This window comes from Cottoperca gobio, chromosome 17 (assembly GCF_900634415.1).
Source record: "Cottoperca gobio chromosome 17, fCotGob3.1, whole genome shotgun sequence".
Classification (NCBI taxonomy): Eukaryota; Metazoa; Chordata; class Actinopteri; order Perciformes; family Bovichtidae; genus Cottoperca; species Cottoperca gobio.
Window position 1 is genome coordinate 9028555 of NC_041371.1, and position 19497 is coordinate 9048051.

General features: G+C 37.8%; 2 protein-coding genes across 2 annotated transcripts; both read left to right on the forward strand.

Moving 5' to 3' along the window:
* The first annotated feature begins 100 nt into the window (after positions 1–100).
* abcb8 (ATP-binding cassette, sub-family B (MDR/TAP), member 8) lies at positions 101–7415 on the forward strand. Its single transcript, XM_029454247.1, has 16 exons — positions 101–289; positions 926–1256; positions 1361–1516; positions 3321–3415; positions 3585–3690; positions 3805–3966; positions 4568–4653; positions 4754–4851; positions 4941–5046; positions 5164–5197; positions 5320–5456; positions 5567–5661; positions 5742–5875; positions 6317–6464; positions 6546–6796; positions 7003–7415. The coding sequence occupies exons 1-16, from the start codon at positions 192–194 to the stop codon at positions 7084–7086; spliced, it is 2121 nt and encodes a 706-aa protein (XP_029310107.1). The 5' UTR covers positions 101–191; the 3' UTR covers positions 7087–7415.
* Positions 7416–8580: 1165 nt separating this feature from the next.
* On the forward strand, positions 8581–18628 carry cdk5 (cyclin dependent kinase 5). The gene is made up of 12 exons (XM_029453442.1): positions 8581–8905; positions 9214–9302; positions 9406–9473; positions 9612–9672; positions 9755–9811; positions 10028–10123; positions 10306–10380; positions 13260–13356; positions 14009–14078; positions 14245–14305; positions 14403–14483; positions 14672–18628. The coding sequence occupies exons 1-12, from the start codon at positions 8869–8871 to the stop codon at positions 14756–14758; spliced, it is 879 nt and encodes a 292-aa protein (XP_029309302.1). The 5' UTR covers positions 8581–8868; the 3' UTR covers positions 14759–18628.
* Positions 18629–19497: the final 869 nt, after the last annotated feature.

Sequence of the window (19497 nt, forward strand, 5' to 3'; positions counted from 1 at the left end):
CTGTTGTGAAATCAAGCAGCATGCCTTCGTCACAAACCGCATTCACAATAAAAAATAAAGACATCTGTAGTCGCAGAAATGCACTCTGGGTCAGTGTCAACATGGCAGCCTACATGGTGCCTGTGGATTACTGTACAGCTTAACGATTATTTAGCCTAATGTGCTTGTTATCACTGAAATAAGCATAAAACATGTTTCAGATACTCTGCTGTAGAGCAAGCATCACTGCTCCGGTGCGGTCATTGTCGCTGCACAGCAATAAAACAGCGGATATATGGAAACTTTCACGGTAGGGTAATGTGTCCGGTAACGTAACTAGCGTAGTTGACAGCTGACCTGTAGCCGCTATATATGTTGGTTAATCATCACTGACGAGCTTGGCCTACTTTGATTTTTTAGAGTCAGTATACGTTGACATGTTTGGTTTCCAGATATAGATAGAAAGGTTCAGTGTGAAGTGTAAAAGAAAAGTAAGAGATTCCCTCGGATAATAGAGAGGACTGTCTTGATGATTAATTTAATCTGTTTAATTTCTTGTTTGTTCCTATAAGCACTTGATTTTTTTTCTGATGTACAATTCTGAAGACAGGTGTGAAGTAAAGTCTTTGTATTCTTCTGTAAATGGCTGCCTATAAAAAAAGGATATACTCAAATGCCAATGTATAGTGAAATAATTATTGGTCACTATAATAATTTCTTATATTGATGTTAGTGCGGTTATACTGTAAATAGAGAAACGATGAATTAATTATGAAAATCAGCAAATTAAGCAGTTATATGCTAGTTAAAGTCGTAATTCAGAGTTATCTAAACTCTCATAGCCTTCAAATACAGTATATAGCCTTTATTGCATTAGCCTACATTACCTTCATGATAGCTTATTTATTGTATGGCTAATTGTATTAATATTCTTTTTCATATCCAGGTGGTACACATCTCCACGATCTCCAGCGTACAGCTCCTCACAGCAGCCTGGAAATGCTGTCAGTCGTATTTGGAGCCTCACTCAGAGAGCTGTCCGCCAGTCCACCTCCCGAACATCCAAACCCCCAGGAGTGGCCCTGAAATTCATCCTGGGACCAGCAGTACTCACTGTCTCTGCAAGGCTCTTCTGCCATGTGGCTCACTGCGAGGCAGACGTTAATAACAACACTCCGTTGGAAGTTGTAGCCAAAAACCCTGCGCCTGAGTTCAAATGGCATATCTTGTGGGAATTTGTCAAACCTCAGCTATTTGCTCTCTTAGGTGCTGTTGCGGTAAGCTTGAATCACTTTTCGTTAATGCAATGACAGTGTTTCTAAAATAAATGATGACTTGACCTGTCATCTGATCCACTAAAATTGAGTATTCTTCTTTTTAGCTTGCTTTTGGTGCAGCCATCTTGAATATACAAATCCCCTTGATGCTTGGGGCTCTGGTGAACGTTGTGGCACGTTACCTGAGGGAACAGACTGGGAATTATGTCCACGAGATAAGAGGTCCGGCGCTGAAATTACTTGTGCTGTATGGTATCCAAGTAAGTACACAAGAAATCTGTCAATGCTCTTAGCAGTTGCACAACTTACTATATTACAGTGCTTAGACACGCGTCAAGTACAATCGGACTAAGTATGCTGGCACACGGCAGTGTCTTATAATAAGGATAAAGTAGTATTGAACATGTTCAGTATTACTGTACATGTTTTACTATTTGTATTGCTTTTAAATGGAGATATGCTTCTGGTATAACTATGATTGCCTGGTCAGATGTTTTATTTCTACAAGGAGTCTTAATTGTACCTTTTTTTTAATAGTGCTTCCACCTGTAGTTTGGGACCAGGTTGATAGTGAAACAAAAGTGCCATTTAACCAAAAGTGTACTGAAACAAAAGGGCAAACATAAAACCCGGGAATTTTAATAAAACTGAAGAAAAATAACGCCAAACAAACGAAAGATGCATCCTCATATGGCATTTTACCTTCGCAGTCTAACCTAACTGGAAGCTACCACCTCCCCAGGTAAGAATAGGGGGAGCTAAACTGAGCAAGCATCCAAATCACACAGAGTAATGAACCTACCATTAATACAACATCTTTAAGTTACTGCCAACATCACAATTCATCTATGGGCAATCAATACATACCAATAAGCATAACAAATATAACCGAATGTAATTTACTGCAGAACTCTCTTACCCATCTTCCTACATCTAAACAGAGCCCAGCCCTCCCTGCTAAGAGGACACAATTAGGGAAACCTGTTTTCACTTTCCCTGATTGGGCTAGCTGAGCAGCTCATCTACCTCAACAAAACAACAACAATCCTATAAACCTATAAAACAAATAAACTGAACTTGTGTCATTTGTACACCTTAATTGATAATGTATCTAATAAACTGAAACAAACTGAAGAAGGCTGTTTGTGCCGCTACACATGGGTTGCTGACTCAGCTCTATTTTAACATGTATAAACAGTGTCTATGCTTTTACATTTTTACTATGAAATAACAGTTTGAATAAAAGTTTTTTTTTACTATTTGCCAGACGAGTGCCTTGGACCTTTTATTCTTTTTTAAAACTGAAACATTTGACAAAAAATTTAAGCAGACATAAAAACACTGTTAATGTTGGGGGACAGGGCCAAGTGAACTAACACAACCAGGGGGTGGATCCAATAACAGTAGCACCTGGACAACATAATAGCTCTGAGATATTCTCTTTTGTGAAGCTTGCGATACCATTTGACTACTATTTTAAGTAACTCCACACTTTTGATTGATTTAATTTATGGCTTATCAGACAAAGAAACAGAAGTATCCAAAGGATAACATGTTACAGTCAAACACTTCTTTCCAACATGGTCCCAAGATGTTAGAAGACAAAGAAAATACAACGAAGAACAAAACAACTAAAACAGTCCTGAAATCCACAAACACGTCACCGCAATTTAAGAAAAATACAAAATAATAATATAGCACATTTCACAATAGATCTGATGCCCTGTTCCAAAGAAAAGCCCTAACCTGACTTCATATTTAAATACTTGTGTAGCTCAAGGCTGTCCCACATCATTTTGAGGCTGTAGTTGGCGTGTTGTTGTATTGGATTATAAAGTGTAACTGTGGGTAACATTTGTTTTCAGTAATTCTACCTATTCTGTTATTGCTTTCAGATCAAATTGTTTGGGAAAAGTTCTTTTTTGTTAGAGCTATGATGCTTCTTACCCTACTCTAGCATGTTCTGTTCCCCTCAATTGCATTCAGAAAGAAATGTGCATGAAAACCTATAAATGTCACAGCTGTTTTCTGCGTCTCTGGTCATTAATCACCTCCTTTGTGCAGGGCCTGCTGACAAGTGGCTACATCGTCCTGCTTTCAAGAGTGGGGGAAAGAGTGGCTGCAGACATGAGGAAGACACTTTTCGCATCCTTATTGAGGTACATATTCCTCAATGTTAGAGCAAAAGAATGCATGGATACAGTAAAATCAATGGTCATCAGACAGGATGCTTTCATGTTTATGCTAACCTCTATTACGCTTAAAGGTGGACCACCTCTTAAGTCCAACACGTTTTGTTAACAAGTCTTGTTATTATTGTTGTCTCAGGCAAGATGTGGCTTTCTATGATGCCAATAAAACTGGGCAGCTGGTGAACCGTTTGACTGCTGACATTCAAGAGTTCAAGTCATCCTTTAAATTGGTCATCTCTCAGGTATAAAGCGCTATATTTGTATTGTAAAATATTAGTCATTAGTCATCATATAAGTTCTATGCTTGTTGCGCAGTTTTAGACTTCTAATTCCTTTTTTGCTTTGCATATTTGCAGGGTCTGCGGAGTATTACACAGACAATTGGATGCTTCGTCTCTCTGTATATTATCTCCCCCAAACTTACAGGTTTGACAGTAATTGTCCTCCCCTGTCTGGTGGGAGCAGGGGCTCTCTTTGGCTCATTCCTCCGCAAACTATCCCGTTTGGCTCAAGAACAGGTGATAACGAATATGATATTAGCATTTTGCTCAGAATCATAGTTTGTTGAAATTATCTCTTGGGTATTGGTGCATAGATAAATAAATAAATAGAAAAATATTACAATTAAAATATTTTTTTTAAATAGTAAAAACTGTGTACATTGTTACTGTAAAAAAGAAAGAGCTAGGCAAGAATTTGCAAGAATATGTTTTAGTGGAAGTGCAAAAGTTCACAGTATTAAGAACAAATCAAGATTTCTAATCTTTGTTAGGACTGCACAATGTCTTGTATACAGTTCAAGTTTCATTGCCATGTCACAAGGGTTGGCAATGTCAGAGCAGCTAAAGGTCGTAGATATGAGCCAGCGAAACAGACTGCCTTTAAGTGGCAGACATACTCGACCTCCGCAATATAGATCTGATCTCTGATTCTCATAACTTTGTGAGCTAACGTACAACCAGAGAGATGTGTTTATGTCAATGCTTGTATTATAAGAAGTGTCATTGACAATGCAAATAAGCCAGCTATCTGAAGAAGTAGTCTGTACCTACAGCATGTACAAAACGTCTTTTAGTTTTCTGTCTGACTGTCTCGACTTGACTTTGTGTTTGATTTAAGGTGGCAAAAGCAACGGGAGTGGCCGATGAGGCACTGGGCAATGTGCGAACAGTGAAAGCTTTTGCGATGGAAGAGCGGGAGCTCCAGTAAGTGAGAGTACATTTTGATACACTCAGAGCCATAGCGCTTGTAGAGACACAGTATGCTGCATGTCAGAGATTATATGTTCGTGTCTTTTCTCCCCAGGTTATATGCATATGAAGTTGACAAATCATGTGAAATGAATGAAAATCTTGGTTCTGGAATTGCAGTTTTCCAAGGACTGTCAAACATTGCCCTGAACTGTGAGTGTATTTTACTATGTTCACTGATAAACACAATGTTGAGCAGATTCAGTCTAGTAATGCTTGTGTATCGTGTACCGTTAATACAGGCATTGTCCTGGGAACTATTTTTGCTGGAGGAACTTTAATTTCTAGCAATGAAATGAGCCCTGGAGACCTCATGTCTTTCCTGGTTGCCTCACAGACTGTCCAGAGGTAAAATACACAAGTTACTCAACAATGGTTGCTCCTTGTTACCATTTACAATTAAATGCATCAGTTTTAAATGTAGCTGATGTCAGTGTATAACTCTTGTGTTCTCCATCTGCTCAGGTCATTGGCTGGTATCTCTATCCTTTTTGGACAAGTGAGTAAAAAGAATATACAAGTACAGAACATGCGTTTTCTTCAAATGTCGCATTATATTATCATATGTAAACATCTGAAATATTATTTAGTGAGAAGTCAATCGCTAACTTTTTGCAACAGATGGTGAGAGGATTAAGCTCTGGGGCTCGGGTCTTTGAATACCTGTCTTTGGTGCCTTCCATCCCTCTGTCTGGAGGAGCACGCATCCCGTACGATTCTCTGACAGGAAGAGTGGATTTTGTGAACATTTCATTCAGGTTGAACCTCATCTTTATTCAAGTAGATTGCAAGACAACTCTAGACAAGTAACTAAACATAAATATCAGAGGATACTATCTATTATTTTCTTTGTTTTGTATATGTATAGCTATCCAACGAGACCTGGCCATCAGATCTTGACGAAGTTCAACTTAACGCTGCCACCTTGTAAAACTGTTGCCATAGTTGGAGAATCTGGAGGAGGTAAAATCTGAGTTAAGGTTTGTAAATGTCTGACACGTTAACAATAGGAGGCTATAAATGATTCATCAAATACATTTTAGGAAAGTCCACTGTGGCGTCCTTGATGGAGCGTTTCTACGACCCGACCAGCGGTGTAGTCATGGTGGATGGACTTGACATTCGAACACTTGATCTGAACTGGCTCAGGGGAAAGGTCATTGGATATATCAATCAGGTAAAGATTGTTTATCATTAATGCATGACATTTAAAAAAAAATTAATAGGCCAGTTTAATAAAACTATTAATTATACATATTTGTAGCAGTCCGGTTATCGCTGTATCTTCAAGGCATACACAAATATATATCGGGCCGATTTAAAGGGAAATTGTTTTTATTATGTATTATTCTCTTAATGAAATTATTGCCAATAAATGAATCGGCCAATAATACGAAGCTAAATTGCTTTCATTGACTTAACAAGTACAGCACCTACACTACTCCGATACAGCTTTATAAAGGTGCAGATGCACATAAACTACAGGGTATGAACATCTTTTTAAAATGTGAAATTATCGGTTTTGGCCGTGAGAAGCAGGTAATTATCGGTTATCGGTATCTGCTCAATAAAATCCATATCGTGCATCCCTAGTATCTTCCACCCTGTGTTTTTGCAGGAGCCAGTTTTGTTCGGATCATCTATCATGGACAACATCCGCTTTGGGAAGCCTGGGGCCACAGATGCCGAGGTCATTAACGCAGCCAAGCAAGCTAATGCTCACCTCTTCATTACAAGTTTCCCAGACGGCTATAACACAGTGGTTGGTACGTGCTCTCGTTTAGGCATTTACACATATTAATATTTCTGTACCATTTCAAAACTAAGCTCTAGATTTCTAAACCCAGGTGAGCGAGGTGCGACGCTATCAGGTGGACAGAAACAGCGTATTGCTATCGCCCGCGCTTTGATCAAGAACCCCTGCATCCTGGTGCTGGATGAAGCCACCAGCGCCCTGGATGCAGAGTCAGAGCGAGTGGTGCAGGAGGCTCTGGACAGGGCCACAAGTGGGCGCACCGTGCTTATCATCGCACACCGGCTGAGCACCATTCAAGGGGCTGACCTCATCTGTGTCATGAGCAATGGCCGCATTGTGGAGGTAAGATAGCCGAGTCTTCAGAGAAATGGAGGTGTGATAATTACCATTAAAAGTCTTGGCTAATTTATTGGACTATCTTGGAAGTTCAAAGAGGCACTCGAGAGTTCAGCCAATTATATGTATATATTGGTTGCTTCCATCTCAATATATCAAGTGTGTAATATAAGTTTTAATTATATCTAACAGCTTCCCCCTTGTGTTTTAAGGCTGGGACTCACTTGGAACTGCTGGGAAAAGGAGGATTTTATTCCGATCTGATCCGCAGGCAAAGAGCTGAGAGGAAGAAATGAACACACCAAAACTTGTTTACTGTAGATCTACACTGAGCAATGGAATTTATTTTTAAATGAAATTCATAGTAAAGGCTTGCCTTGAAAAGATGAATTATGTGAAACATGTAATGTAAATCTACCAGCTCTCTAGTTTACTCTGTTAGTCGATAAACTCTCGAATGTATGTATATACAGTAAATGTGTAACCGGACCAACTGGATCAGCCTGTGTTGATTCACAACCTACACTAAAGGCATTTTCATAACACTATTTTCTCTTATCCTGTATAGAATGATCAATTATATTGTAGTCGGGGGAACAAATAATTAAACTTTGTTTTAATGAGATTATACGTGTATGTTTTTTGGATCATAATACACAGAATGTGCATGTTTTGTCACAAATACAGAGTTAAAGAAAGTAAACTCTGAACCTAAATGATGAGCAGTATCTGCTTTGTGGATCGTGCCATTTCCTTTATTGATCCTACAGTGTAAATCCTCCAACTCATTGGGGGATAAAGCAAGCACAGAAATGTAATATCCACTTCAAGCTTCAGTTGCTCCCCACAATCTTTCATTAGATGTGATATCTGGGAGTAACGGCTGTTTCCGCACCCCCTTTTAAAGATGGCATCTACCTCTTTATATACAGTTTTACTAACTATAGGTCAAATATTTTGAGTTAATTGTCACCATTTAAATTATGCCCTGAAGATTCGTAGTGTAGCAAGGCTTAATGGTTTCCTTTTTGATGTGTGGCATTACTTTATCCATCCCTTGTGTGTCTGTACAGTACGTGCACTGACAAAAAGTTTTTCCTGACAATTAACATCAGCCATCACTATTTATTAATTGGATTATGGGCTCATTTGCCAAAACAAACAAATGAAAAGCTAAGATTTGTATTCCTTTACAATGGTGTTTACATAATTAAACAGACAAATTAGGCTGTTTGTAATTAATAATTCAAAGTACACTGACATATTAGCCTGGCAGCTTCCGAGTAGAATTAATTTGCAGTTTGAGATTATATTACAAATTATCAGTTTAAGTATGGGAAACACATTCAAGATATCACATAGTCCTCAGTAAGTATAAACATCCCTCACATTTGCTATCTTTGACTACAGTATGTGGGTCAATTTAAAAAGACTGAGAATCTGGTTCTTGGACATGAAATGTGAACTAGTTTACCCTCTGCACAGAGACAGAACAAATGCAAAACAAATTACAATAAACAAAGGACTTCTGGGTATAATATACATATATTTTATTTAGTTTCTTTCATTTTCAGTGTATTAATGTGAGGGAAATTGTACAAAATAATGAATGTTAAAAGGGTAGGTATAATAACACCTTTTCATCATAAACTTGCTTTGGTTTGTCACTATTTCAAACGTAATGTGTATTTATAAATAGTAGTTAATATTAATAGTTTTGTGGAGGTTTATTTTAATTACATAAGTTAAAAATGGCCGAAATAAATAAAACAAAACATTATTTTACAGCTAAAGTCTGTCATCAAATTAGGAAAACACAGAACATTTCTTCTGCTACTAAGATGTTGCAGCATCCAGCAATGTTTTGGAGTATTTGGTTTGGTTTTTAACAGCGTTGCGATGCATCTTTTGGCCTCTAGATGACCAACAAGACAAGCTTGGCTGCAGATCGACCAGGAGCAGCAAGTGCGGATAGCTTTAAGCTAACACTAGCTATAACAACATTATTAACCCCTATTTGGGGCTCTACTCAGTCATTGGTTTACTAGCTTGTTCAAGGCTGGCATCCCTGGCCAAACATGCAGAAATATGAAAAGCTTGAAAAAATTGGAGAGGGTAAGTTTCATACGGTTTTTATAAAGTTAATATTAGCTAGCCTGGTTTGCTAACCTAGCATACATTTAGTTGCATTGCTAGGTAACGTTAGCTATATTGTAAGCTTTGTACGTACGGTAACTAACTCCTATTGTTAATTATATAAAAAGCTGTTCACTGTTTTTACGCATACTAGTATGTGTTAGTGGCAGGATCTGTCAAAAAAGATTTCTGCCTGCCAGATTTTACGATACTAGCTAACGTAACTAGCTAGCCATGCCATTCATAAATACGATAACTGATTTAACTTAACGTTATCTGCTCCGTAGGCACGTATGGGACAGTTTTCAAGGCTAAAAACAGAGAGACCCATGAAATTGTGGCTTTGAAAAGAGTCAGGTTGGACGACGACGATGAGGTATGTTTTCAGAATAACATAATAATAATAATAATAATATCGTTAGCTGCTAGCTAGCTGTTAGCAGGCTAATGCTAATCACACTGGGTGTCATTTCTTTCAGGGGGTGCCAAGTTCTGCTCTCAGAGAAATATGTCTTCTGAAGGAACTAAAGCATAAAAACATTGTCAGGTCAGTCTGCAATTTAACCTGTTCTCATGTGGGAGTGACAGGTAGTGTTTCACTGTCAGATGAGTGAAAATACTAAGCCGTGTGTATTTAACCGTGATGTCAACAACCATCAACTTAAAGCTGTTCTGTCTTCTCCAGACTACATGATGTTTTGCACAGTGACAAGAAGTTAACCTTGGTTTTTGAATATTGTGATCAGGTGAGATAGTCATCCCAAACAATACAGTATGTTTTAATGTGTACTTTCCAAGGCTAATGTTGAATGCTCTTATCAACTGCAGGATCTGAAGAAGTATTTTGACAGCTGCAATGGGGATCTAGATCCTGAAACTGTGAAGGTGAGAGATAAACATCCTGGATTGTCCAAGAAGAGAGTTTAACCAAGGACAACATGCCCGCTTAAATGCATACTATATAGGCAGTTTGGTTTGTAGATAATAGCTATATTTATAGTCATCTTTGGCCTCGGATTGTCATCAGTATCATCTTGTGAAACGTGGAATTAACTGCTTAAAGATTGTTTTGTCTCTAAACATTTCTCTCTCTTGATGCAGTCATTCATGTACCAGCTGTTGAAAGGCCTCGCTTTCTGTCACAGTCGAAACGTTCTTCATCGAGATCTGAAGCCGCAGAATCTCCTCATAAACAGAGTGAGTGTTTTGGTGCATTTGGACTTTGACTTAAAGGCCAAACAAACTATGAAAACTTGAAAATCAGTAACAGCAGCATGTCTGAAATGCAAAGCTAAATCCGATGCACTGAAGAGACTGTAGTTTATTAGTTTGTGTTGTATGATCGGGGGATGATTGGTAACCTGTGTCTCTGTCTATAGAATGGGGAGTTGAAGCTGGCTGACTTTGGTTTGGCTCGAGCCTTTGGCATTCCCGTGAGGTGTTACTCAGCAGAGGTAGGTTGTACTTCATTAACACAGCAGGTTTTGAAACATTCAATATCCAAAGAGAAACCAAGTCAGAGACTATTTTCTGAACGTTTACTTGCCATTGAGAGAGTTTCATTTGGGAGACGATATGACGTGATTTATGCTCTTTAATTCAGGCTTTCATAGAAGTTGTATTACGTTAGTGTAGCAAAGGTAAACCTTCTCAAATCTTGTGCTAAAGAAAATATTTTCTGATGCTGTATTAAATTATCTTCACCTTAATCAGTAGACACAGTCTCAGCATGTTAGTGTGGTATTTTGAAATTGGTAATGAGACCATTTTATGATCTCTTAGTCCTTCAGGTTCTTCTTTAAGGCCGTGTCACACATATCCGTATGACAGAAACGTATGCCGGCGCATACGAAATATCGGCAATAGGTTGATATAAATTAAGGGTATGTTGTGATCGTTTGAAGGACGCAGACGACACGCCGAACACGCCAGACATACGGCCAACTTTTCCACAGCGGTGCTGTAGCTGACGTGTACATAACGTATACGTAACAAATTATTATACGTATGTCAAACATTGATAGCGTATCACTTACCTATTTAATACGTATCAGAGCGTCTGGCCAACGGAGCTGGAAAAGTGCCATCTGGTTCACGTCATGCTGATGCTGGAGAACGGCTAACATGCTGAACGCTAGCTGTACTGTAGAAACACGTTTAATAAGTTACTCCGTCGTCAGGCATCATGTTATCATAGGGTAGGAATAGGTTATCCACTCGTTATCAATACATTGGCTGTAGGGTTCACCGTCAGCCGATGTAGCCTATATCTAACGTTCCTCTAACGTAGTCACGTAGGTATTCACGTAGGTAAATATTCAACTACGTAATCCGTATTCACGTATGTCTAACGTAACGTAACGTCTGCATATCTTATGAAGCACACGTCGGGTACGTCCGGTAATTTTGAACATGCTCAAAACATCAGCGTTCAACAACGCACCCCAGCGTAACACAGTGAGCTCTTAACGAATACTACTTATACCTTACCTTATATCAACGTACACCAGCGTGTTGCCCATATTTTGTATACGCCATATTTTTGTATATCTTATGCATTTGTTGGGCATTCGTCTGATACATTTTGTATAAGTAAGTGATACGATATCAACAGGTTAGACATGCGTATATGTTCACTTTTCCGATCCGATGAAATGTTGGACGTATTTGGACTCTGACAAATTTTTATATACGTCAGCATACATCATACGTCTGTCATCCGGATGTGTCAGGGCCTTTAGGTGCGACAGTAGAGTGAGACACAAAAGAGTTTGCTTTAAAGCCGAACAATATCTGATCAATAAATTTAAAGCTTTTGAGATTTGTAGGACTCGACATGACATAAAAATCAATACCTCAGTATAGAAAATAATATCAAAATATGGCAGAGTAGTAACATCTAACTAGCAAACTGCAACAACAATGGCAGATACATGGCCTCTTCTACAATGTTCCTTCTTTTTTTTAGGCTATTAAATTGCTCTTATTTGTGTGAACAGTCAGTTTCCTCAGTTTCACTGAGGTTCTGAAGTTAAGCCGTTAATTAATGATGGGAGAGAGTTGAACACACAGCCGTCTGTGGTTTAAGTGTTTTTTTTAATTTATTTTTGCTATCAGAGAAATGACAGGAAAGTTTCAGATAGGTTTAGTGGATTTGGTTGGCTGACCTAAGGGCCCGGCGCACCAATCTCATGAGGGGACACTTGACCCAGGGTGACTACTTCTGATCTGAAAATGTAATAAACAGAAAACCTAGAGGGGAACAGAGTTTGAAGCATTGAGAATTTGAAGTAAGGTCATTTTAAAAGGTCATTTCATTTCAGAGGATGTATTGCCTTGAGACTCTTAGCACTAGTTCAGCAAGAAGAAATGTGCGGTCCTACAGTTATTCTCCACTACATGGAGATACTGTATGCAGCACACATTAAATACAGTGAGTGAAGTTACTATGATGACAGTGTGAGGCTTTTGTTTAATTTATCAGCATTATTGCCAGCAAGTCAAAAGATTCAGAGAGGAGTTCATTAGTGTTTAAAATAATTAAATCCTTATCTGGAAAGTGAAGCAGTAACGGAGGTTTTATTCAGGTGTATAATCACTTTTATGCAGTTTTATGCAAAGGAAATGCGTAGAGTTCCCCACACCTATTTTTAAATTCTACTTCATAAAGTCATGCTCCCAGATGAATCAACAATCTCCCTCAACCGCACAGGTGGGCGGCTGTTTTGAACCACATTGCTCTTAGATGTATTGATATGACTAACGCACTCAATTTACGTCTAAAAATGAACACCGCAATTAGTCGTGACTCAATATGTGACTCGGCAGCTCAAAGCACATTTATGTTGTTCCGGCTGGAGGATTCGCAACATGTTGTTTGTTTCCTGTAAGAATGACTCATGAAAAGTTAGCAGTGTTTTTGTAGCAGGCAGCTGCATCATTAGCATCTGCACTGAGTTGAGAAAGCTCAAACATTAGCACTTCACACACATTCTCTCTGGAAAAACTTTGATATAATTCAATTTAATCATTTTTTTTACTCTGTTCTGTCAGAAAACAAATGTCTGTATAACCTTTGAAAATGTCCCTCAAACATTGACACCATTAGTTTGTAAACATTGTTAAGAAGGTTTAATGGAAACCAGATTTATTATTAGTGACGGAGCAGCCAAATCCAGCTCTTTGTGAAATCAGTGTCGGTACAGAATACCAGCCGCCCCAGAGAACGCTCATTACTCTGAATGCCTGAGCGACTGTGTTAACACCAGTTTGATAATTGGTGAGATTTGGGTCTAATTCTCTTCAAACATTTTACTCTGTGATTTGTACGCAGGTGGTGACGTTGTGGTACCGGCCTCCTGATGTGCTATTTGGTGCTAAACTTTATTCTACCTCAATTGACATGTGGTCTGCTGGATGCATATTTGCAGGTGTGTTTGTGATTGTTGACATAAATGAGGATAAAAGTTATTTTATTCTTGTCTTTTTAACTTTGCTCTGTTGTGTGAATGGTACAAAATTAGCAACATTTACCAGCTGGTAAAATATGCAAAAAACTGTTAATCTATTGAGGGGCTGGTTACATTTCAAGATTCACTAGCCATTTGGCCGGTGGACATAAAAAGTAAAAATGTTACCTTGCTTGTGTGACTAGGATAGTGTTATTAATAACAATACAAAAATCATAATTCATCAATTTAAGATGAGGGCACTTTGGTTAAACATTGCTTACAGGGTTAAGTATCTTGCAAGTCATCTATATGAATGCCGCAATAACCAGGCAGCAGGTTATTTACAGGTGTTTGAGCACTAGAGAGCAGCATACTGTAGGTGTAATACTAGGCATAGACCGAGCGATGGTGTATATTTGGAGCTAAATGTAAGTATTATTAAAAATGTACAATTTGTATAATGGGGCAAGCCACTATGGCAATAGATTATTTAAACTTTTAGTGTTTTTATCCTGTCGTGTTTCAATTTTATGAAAAAAAAAAAAAAAAGTGTGTTACATGTAGGTTGTTTTATTAAAACTAAAGTATAAAATGTTAATCGTATTTCATTTTGATTCCATGTCCCATTCAGAGCTGGCTAACGCTGGAAGGCCTTTATTCCCCGGGAACGACGTGGACGACCAGTTGAAAAGAATCTTCAGATATCTTTTTTTTCTTCCATAAGCTTTGCAGGTATCGACAACGTCTTCTGCTCGTACAGTTTGGTGCGTGGGACCTATGTGATGAATGATTTACAAATGGTAAGTTTAAAACGGGTTGGACACGCCTCTCTGTTCCAAAGAAAGTTTTTCTTTAACCGCTCGGTACATTGTTGGGTACACCAACTGAAGAACAGTGGCAGACGATGACGAAGCTCCCCGATTACAAGGTAACTTATTAATGCCATTTATCTTTTTCAGACCCACAATGGTGGCATTATACTGTGTTACTGAACTTTGCTTCACTGCTTCTCTTTCTACCTGCAGCCATATCCCATGTATCCAGCCACCACCTCGCTGGTGAATGTGGTCCCCAAACTTAGTAGCACAGGACGGGATCTACTCCAGGTACTTTCACTTTATTAAACTATCTTTTATTCAAATATCAAACGCAGTTTTACATCTGTGGTCAATAACAATTTATCTTTTATAATTGTGCAAATAGTTCTGTAACTTCGGCTGAAATGACAGTTTTGCCTGCAAGAGATTTGATATTGCTGTCCACTTATTCAAATGTTTCTTTTGATCTCACCCAGAACCTGTTAAAATGTAATCCTGTCCAGAGGATCTCTGCAGAAGAGGCCTTGCAGCACCCTTACTTTGCTGATTTCTGCCCACCCTAAATGCTTAATGGCCACTCGCTGAACCTCAGCCGCCAGAATCAATCCTCCTTCACTCTGTTGGGTCATTAGCACCGGTCCCAACGAGGCAGATCTCTCCCCGGTTTTCAAGCACTCTCCTTCATCTCATTCTGTTGTGCCTCTTGTGTGGAACAGCGTCCTGGTGGCTCTGCAAGGATTTAAGGTTCTTTTAAGTAGCAAGCCTGTTTAATTAGGTACATATATCCCTCCCAGTTAATTAGCACTAATGTGGGAGGGTGCACTATGTGTTGCATTGAATACATTTTATACCTGTGGAAATGGTCGAGAAACCAAAAAGCCCTTCTGCTCCAAAAGACTGAGAAACTTGCTGTTAGTTTCTGACTTATGATCGTTGTTTATGAATGAAAAAAGGCCCCTTCTCATTTAATAAATGAAGTAAGTGCTACTGCACCTGTTACCCAAACGGTCTCTCTGACATTATGGTTCATGTTGTAATGTGTTCAGCAAAGCGGCAACCTTCTCCCATTAATAGAAGTCTTAACATTAGTGGAGACTGTAGACCGACAGGATGCAGGAGTTTTATGCAGATATTGATATTTGAGAGTTTAGAAAATGTAGTAATTATATATTGGCTATAAACACAAAGCATAAAGAAATGTTTTTGAGGAGGATCACTTAAATTTGGTTATTAAATAATTATATATTAGGGCAGACTATGTAACAATGACACTTTCTCAGTGATCTAAAAACATCTTTGGCATTTCTGTACTGCAGTTTGTTTTTCCTTATTCTCTGCAATATACGCTGGTGCTGGTACATCTGTGATAAGTTAATATCCTCCGATAGTGGAGGCCACAGATTCCTGGGGCAGCTAAATGCTACAATGTCGACTCAATATTTCAAATGAAATAATTTGTCAGTTTTAGAATCAAAAGTGAGAGATGAATTTGACAATTATAAAGGCTTAAGTCAAAGTTTCTTTTTAGGTTTTTATGGTATTTTTGTATCACGTCTGTAATTTCAAAATCATTTCCTGGATAGAATTACTGTATGTGATTTGGTACTAATTTCTTTATTTGAAAGAATTGCTCCAATTAAACTCCAATTAAATGATTGTATAAGTTCTCCACTTATTATTGGAAACTTATTTAATCATATATACTAAATGTATGTTTAAATGTTTGCATATTCAGTTGGTCTGCTTTGCACGGACTAAAAGACTGGAGGCAACATCAGCTGTTAATTAGAAATGATTAATCAGAACTGTGCCGTGAACACTGGCTCTATTTTCCCTGTAATTAGTACCATAGTACATACTTATTTCCTGAAAACTTCCTGGGAAAGGTTAAGCAATTACAAACCTGAAGACTACACTATTATTACAGAACAGACCACAGACTTGTAATCCTGATGTTTCACATACCAACAGTAACTCTGTGTCCCACTACCTGTTACAAGATTGTATGATAGCATGGGAAGCTAATTTATGATTTTCTTTTTTCCTCAGGCTGTTTTATTTCCCCTCGTCTTTTTTTTTTCTTTTGTGCACTTTAACTTTTATTTGAAATCGTTTCGTATACATCAATATTATTAAATATGTTGAACACTGACAGCCAGGATTATAGCCGGTTATCAATAAATGGGCCAATATACATGTTAATGACTAGTGGACCATTAGTGACACATTACCTTTTGTTTTCTTAAATCATCTTTATCATAATTATACTAACGTCTTTTAGCTTTTCTGAAATGCTTTTGTAATTGTTAAATTAGAGATGAAATAATCCAGGTAATCCATTGATGATCTGTATTTTCATTATGATTGTTTTTGCACCATTAGCTGTTTCCATTCTGGTTACTTATTATATTAACATGGTTTAACAGCTTGCAGTGTTATTTTACTCCAGATTGTTACAGCGCTACGTATCCCATAAATTACGCCTCCATAATGAAATGTGTTTGAAGTAGCTGTGTTAATAGGGAAAGGATTTATTTTCATTTTGCTGATGTAAGACAAGATAATGGATGCATGTATTTATTAATGATGGAATGTCTGCTCATTTGTTTTGCATTCGTTAAAATGTAGCACAACTTCATCTGGTGCAGAAACTCCTTTTTAATGATTTAATGTTACTAAGATCTAAAGAATTTAGTCTGCTCTTTTTAGGATTTAAAGTGTTTGAAGGTTTGTGTGTGTGTGGATTAAGTTATAATGAAAAAACAAAAGCATTTGCTCTCGTGATAAAACTGCTGTAGATTTACTTACATTTTAATTTTGAATGAAGAGTGGATTTTTGAAGAGTGGATTTTTTTGCTAGTATCTTTGCTTTTGTTCCAAACCTGGGACAGATGTCAGCCAATCTTTTTGTGTATATTTCAGCCAATGAGACTCCGTATTCAGTAAAGTGGACATAAAGACGTGTCTGCTTTTGAGAACAAAAGTTCATTCTTGACTTTGGAAGCTAAAAAAATAAAAAATAATTCTCACACAAGGTCTGTCTATTCAGTAGCTGTTGCTGAGTGTCTGATCGTATCCATGACAACTGAGCAAACTCAGTCTGCTGAGAGATGGTGTGAAATGATTGAAAGCTCAAGAACAGCCACTGAATAGACTTTGGTGAGATTTATTTAATAAATATTTTCTTTTCTTTGAAAATTATTTATACAGCATGCTTTTTTGTCACCTTGACTACTTTTGCAGCGTATTTTGTTATCGACGCTTAATGATAAAAATAATCCAGTAGACTAGTTCACAAATATTTTTGTTGACCTAATGTTGACAGCTTCAGTGTACACTGGGCTAAAATGCTAGTATTTTTTGTTTTAAAGCCCTTGAAAACTTGGTTTAAATAAAAAATAAAAAATCTCAATAACATGAAGAAATACGCAAAATAAGCAACAATCAAATTAAGGTTTCAGAATAAACGTGAGTCTTGTTTAGCAAGAGTTTTTTAACAATCAAAAACTGCTAATTTGCGGCATCAGCATTGTATTGCCTAGCAACATAAGAAAATAACCACCATCTGATTGGTGCTGGAAAGTCTGTGACATCTCACATCCAACCAATGAGAAGAGTTTAGAAGAAAACCCGGAAAAAATAAATCCGTCATCAAATGACAAACTGTTCTAATGCTGCATTTATGTTGTGTCGGAATAATCAGAGAAATTAGTTCTCGACTCGAAAAACGCACGAGAACGCCCCCTCCAGGTGGAATAACAACTCGAAAAGTTTCTCAATTTCACATAATGCATATACACTTTTTGCTCATGTAATTTTTAATATTAGGTTGTATCCGTTAGTTGCTGTACACTTAGAGTGACCTACATAAATTAAGAAATACAACACATCTTTGTAGCGTCCATGTTTCCACATTACGACCTAAAGCTCATGAACACAACGAATTTTCCAACTCGGGGGAAACCCGAGGAGCCCGTGACTTTAACACATTATTTAGTGTCCTGTGTTAGGTGATAAAGTTTTTAGGGCCTTTTAATTTGGCTTTGCAGTTTGTTTAGTCAGTAAAGTGACAGTTTGGCTTAAGACTGACTACGTTACACATAGTTAAGTGTGTATTAACTATTTAATGTACAGTTCAGAGTTAAAATCACATATCTACAATAAAATGCACATAAAGCACGTAGAACCAGATGAAGCATGTTCAGTTCCCCAGACCTTTGTGCACATGGAAATCTTGATGTTACCTGTGAGAACCAGTCTTGAAGGCACATTTATTTTTTTTACTTCAAGCCACGTTATGCTTATCCTATTCATAAAAAATTGATTGAAAGATATATAAGTTATTCCACATCTGCAGAATATCTTTCCTTTTTGAGTATTGCACAATTCCAAGCCTGATTTGAGGCGGATGTGGAGAACATCATTTTGATTCATCTGGCTCCAAAAATACATTTCGGACCATACAAAGTGAATAGCATGGCTAAGATTACATTAAGAGACCAGAGATAATAGGAATACATAATGGTCATGCAAGGAGGAAAATGAGTCATGTGACATAAACAATTAACTGTAAGAATAAAATAGTTCAAATCTCAGTGTGTGGTGACAGAAATGTATAGAATACGGTTTTCTACTTGGCCATAACTATGCGGCAAATATCAGGAGGATTACTTAATGAGCACAAACAGTTCAGTAATAGTTTCTGCCAGTTCAGATACACTCTGCTGTTCTGTGACAGGTTGTAAGGCAGGGGGTGTGGGGGGGGGGGGGAGAGATAGGTAAAGATCCGGCACATTTTCACAAATCCTTCATCCACAGTTTGCAGTAAATGCTGGGTCATTTTTATGCTTTTAAACCCGACAACATGACACACACACACACACACACTCTAAATCATCATGGCAATGCAGCATCATCAGAATAGCATCATTGTGTAACATGAATTGGCATTTGTCTCTTTATTTGGCTAATGATGGCTAATATACAATCGGCATATCATACATTGGTGTTGCAGCTGGCAGTCTATCATTCCAGCTGTTGAATATGTCATGAATTGAAAATGGGAATCTCAAATCTTTTAATCTCAATTTGATAACACTTGTATCTGATTCAGTGCATTTATTGCTCATGACACAACGCCACTGAATTTCTTTTTGTTTCCTGAAAAGTAAAATTTCCATTTGGATGAAGTCTCTGGCTGCTCTTGGGAGTACGCTCTTATTCCTATTAATGCTGGCGCAGTGAACACACCACGTGTAACAGTGTGTGTAGTTAAAACTAGAGCCATAAAAAGGTAGTCACA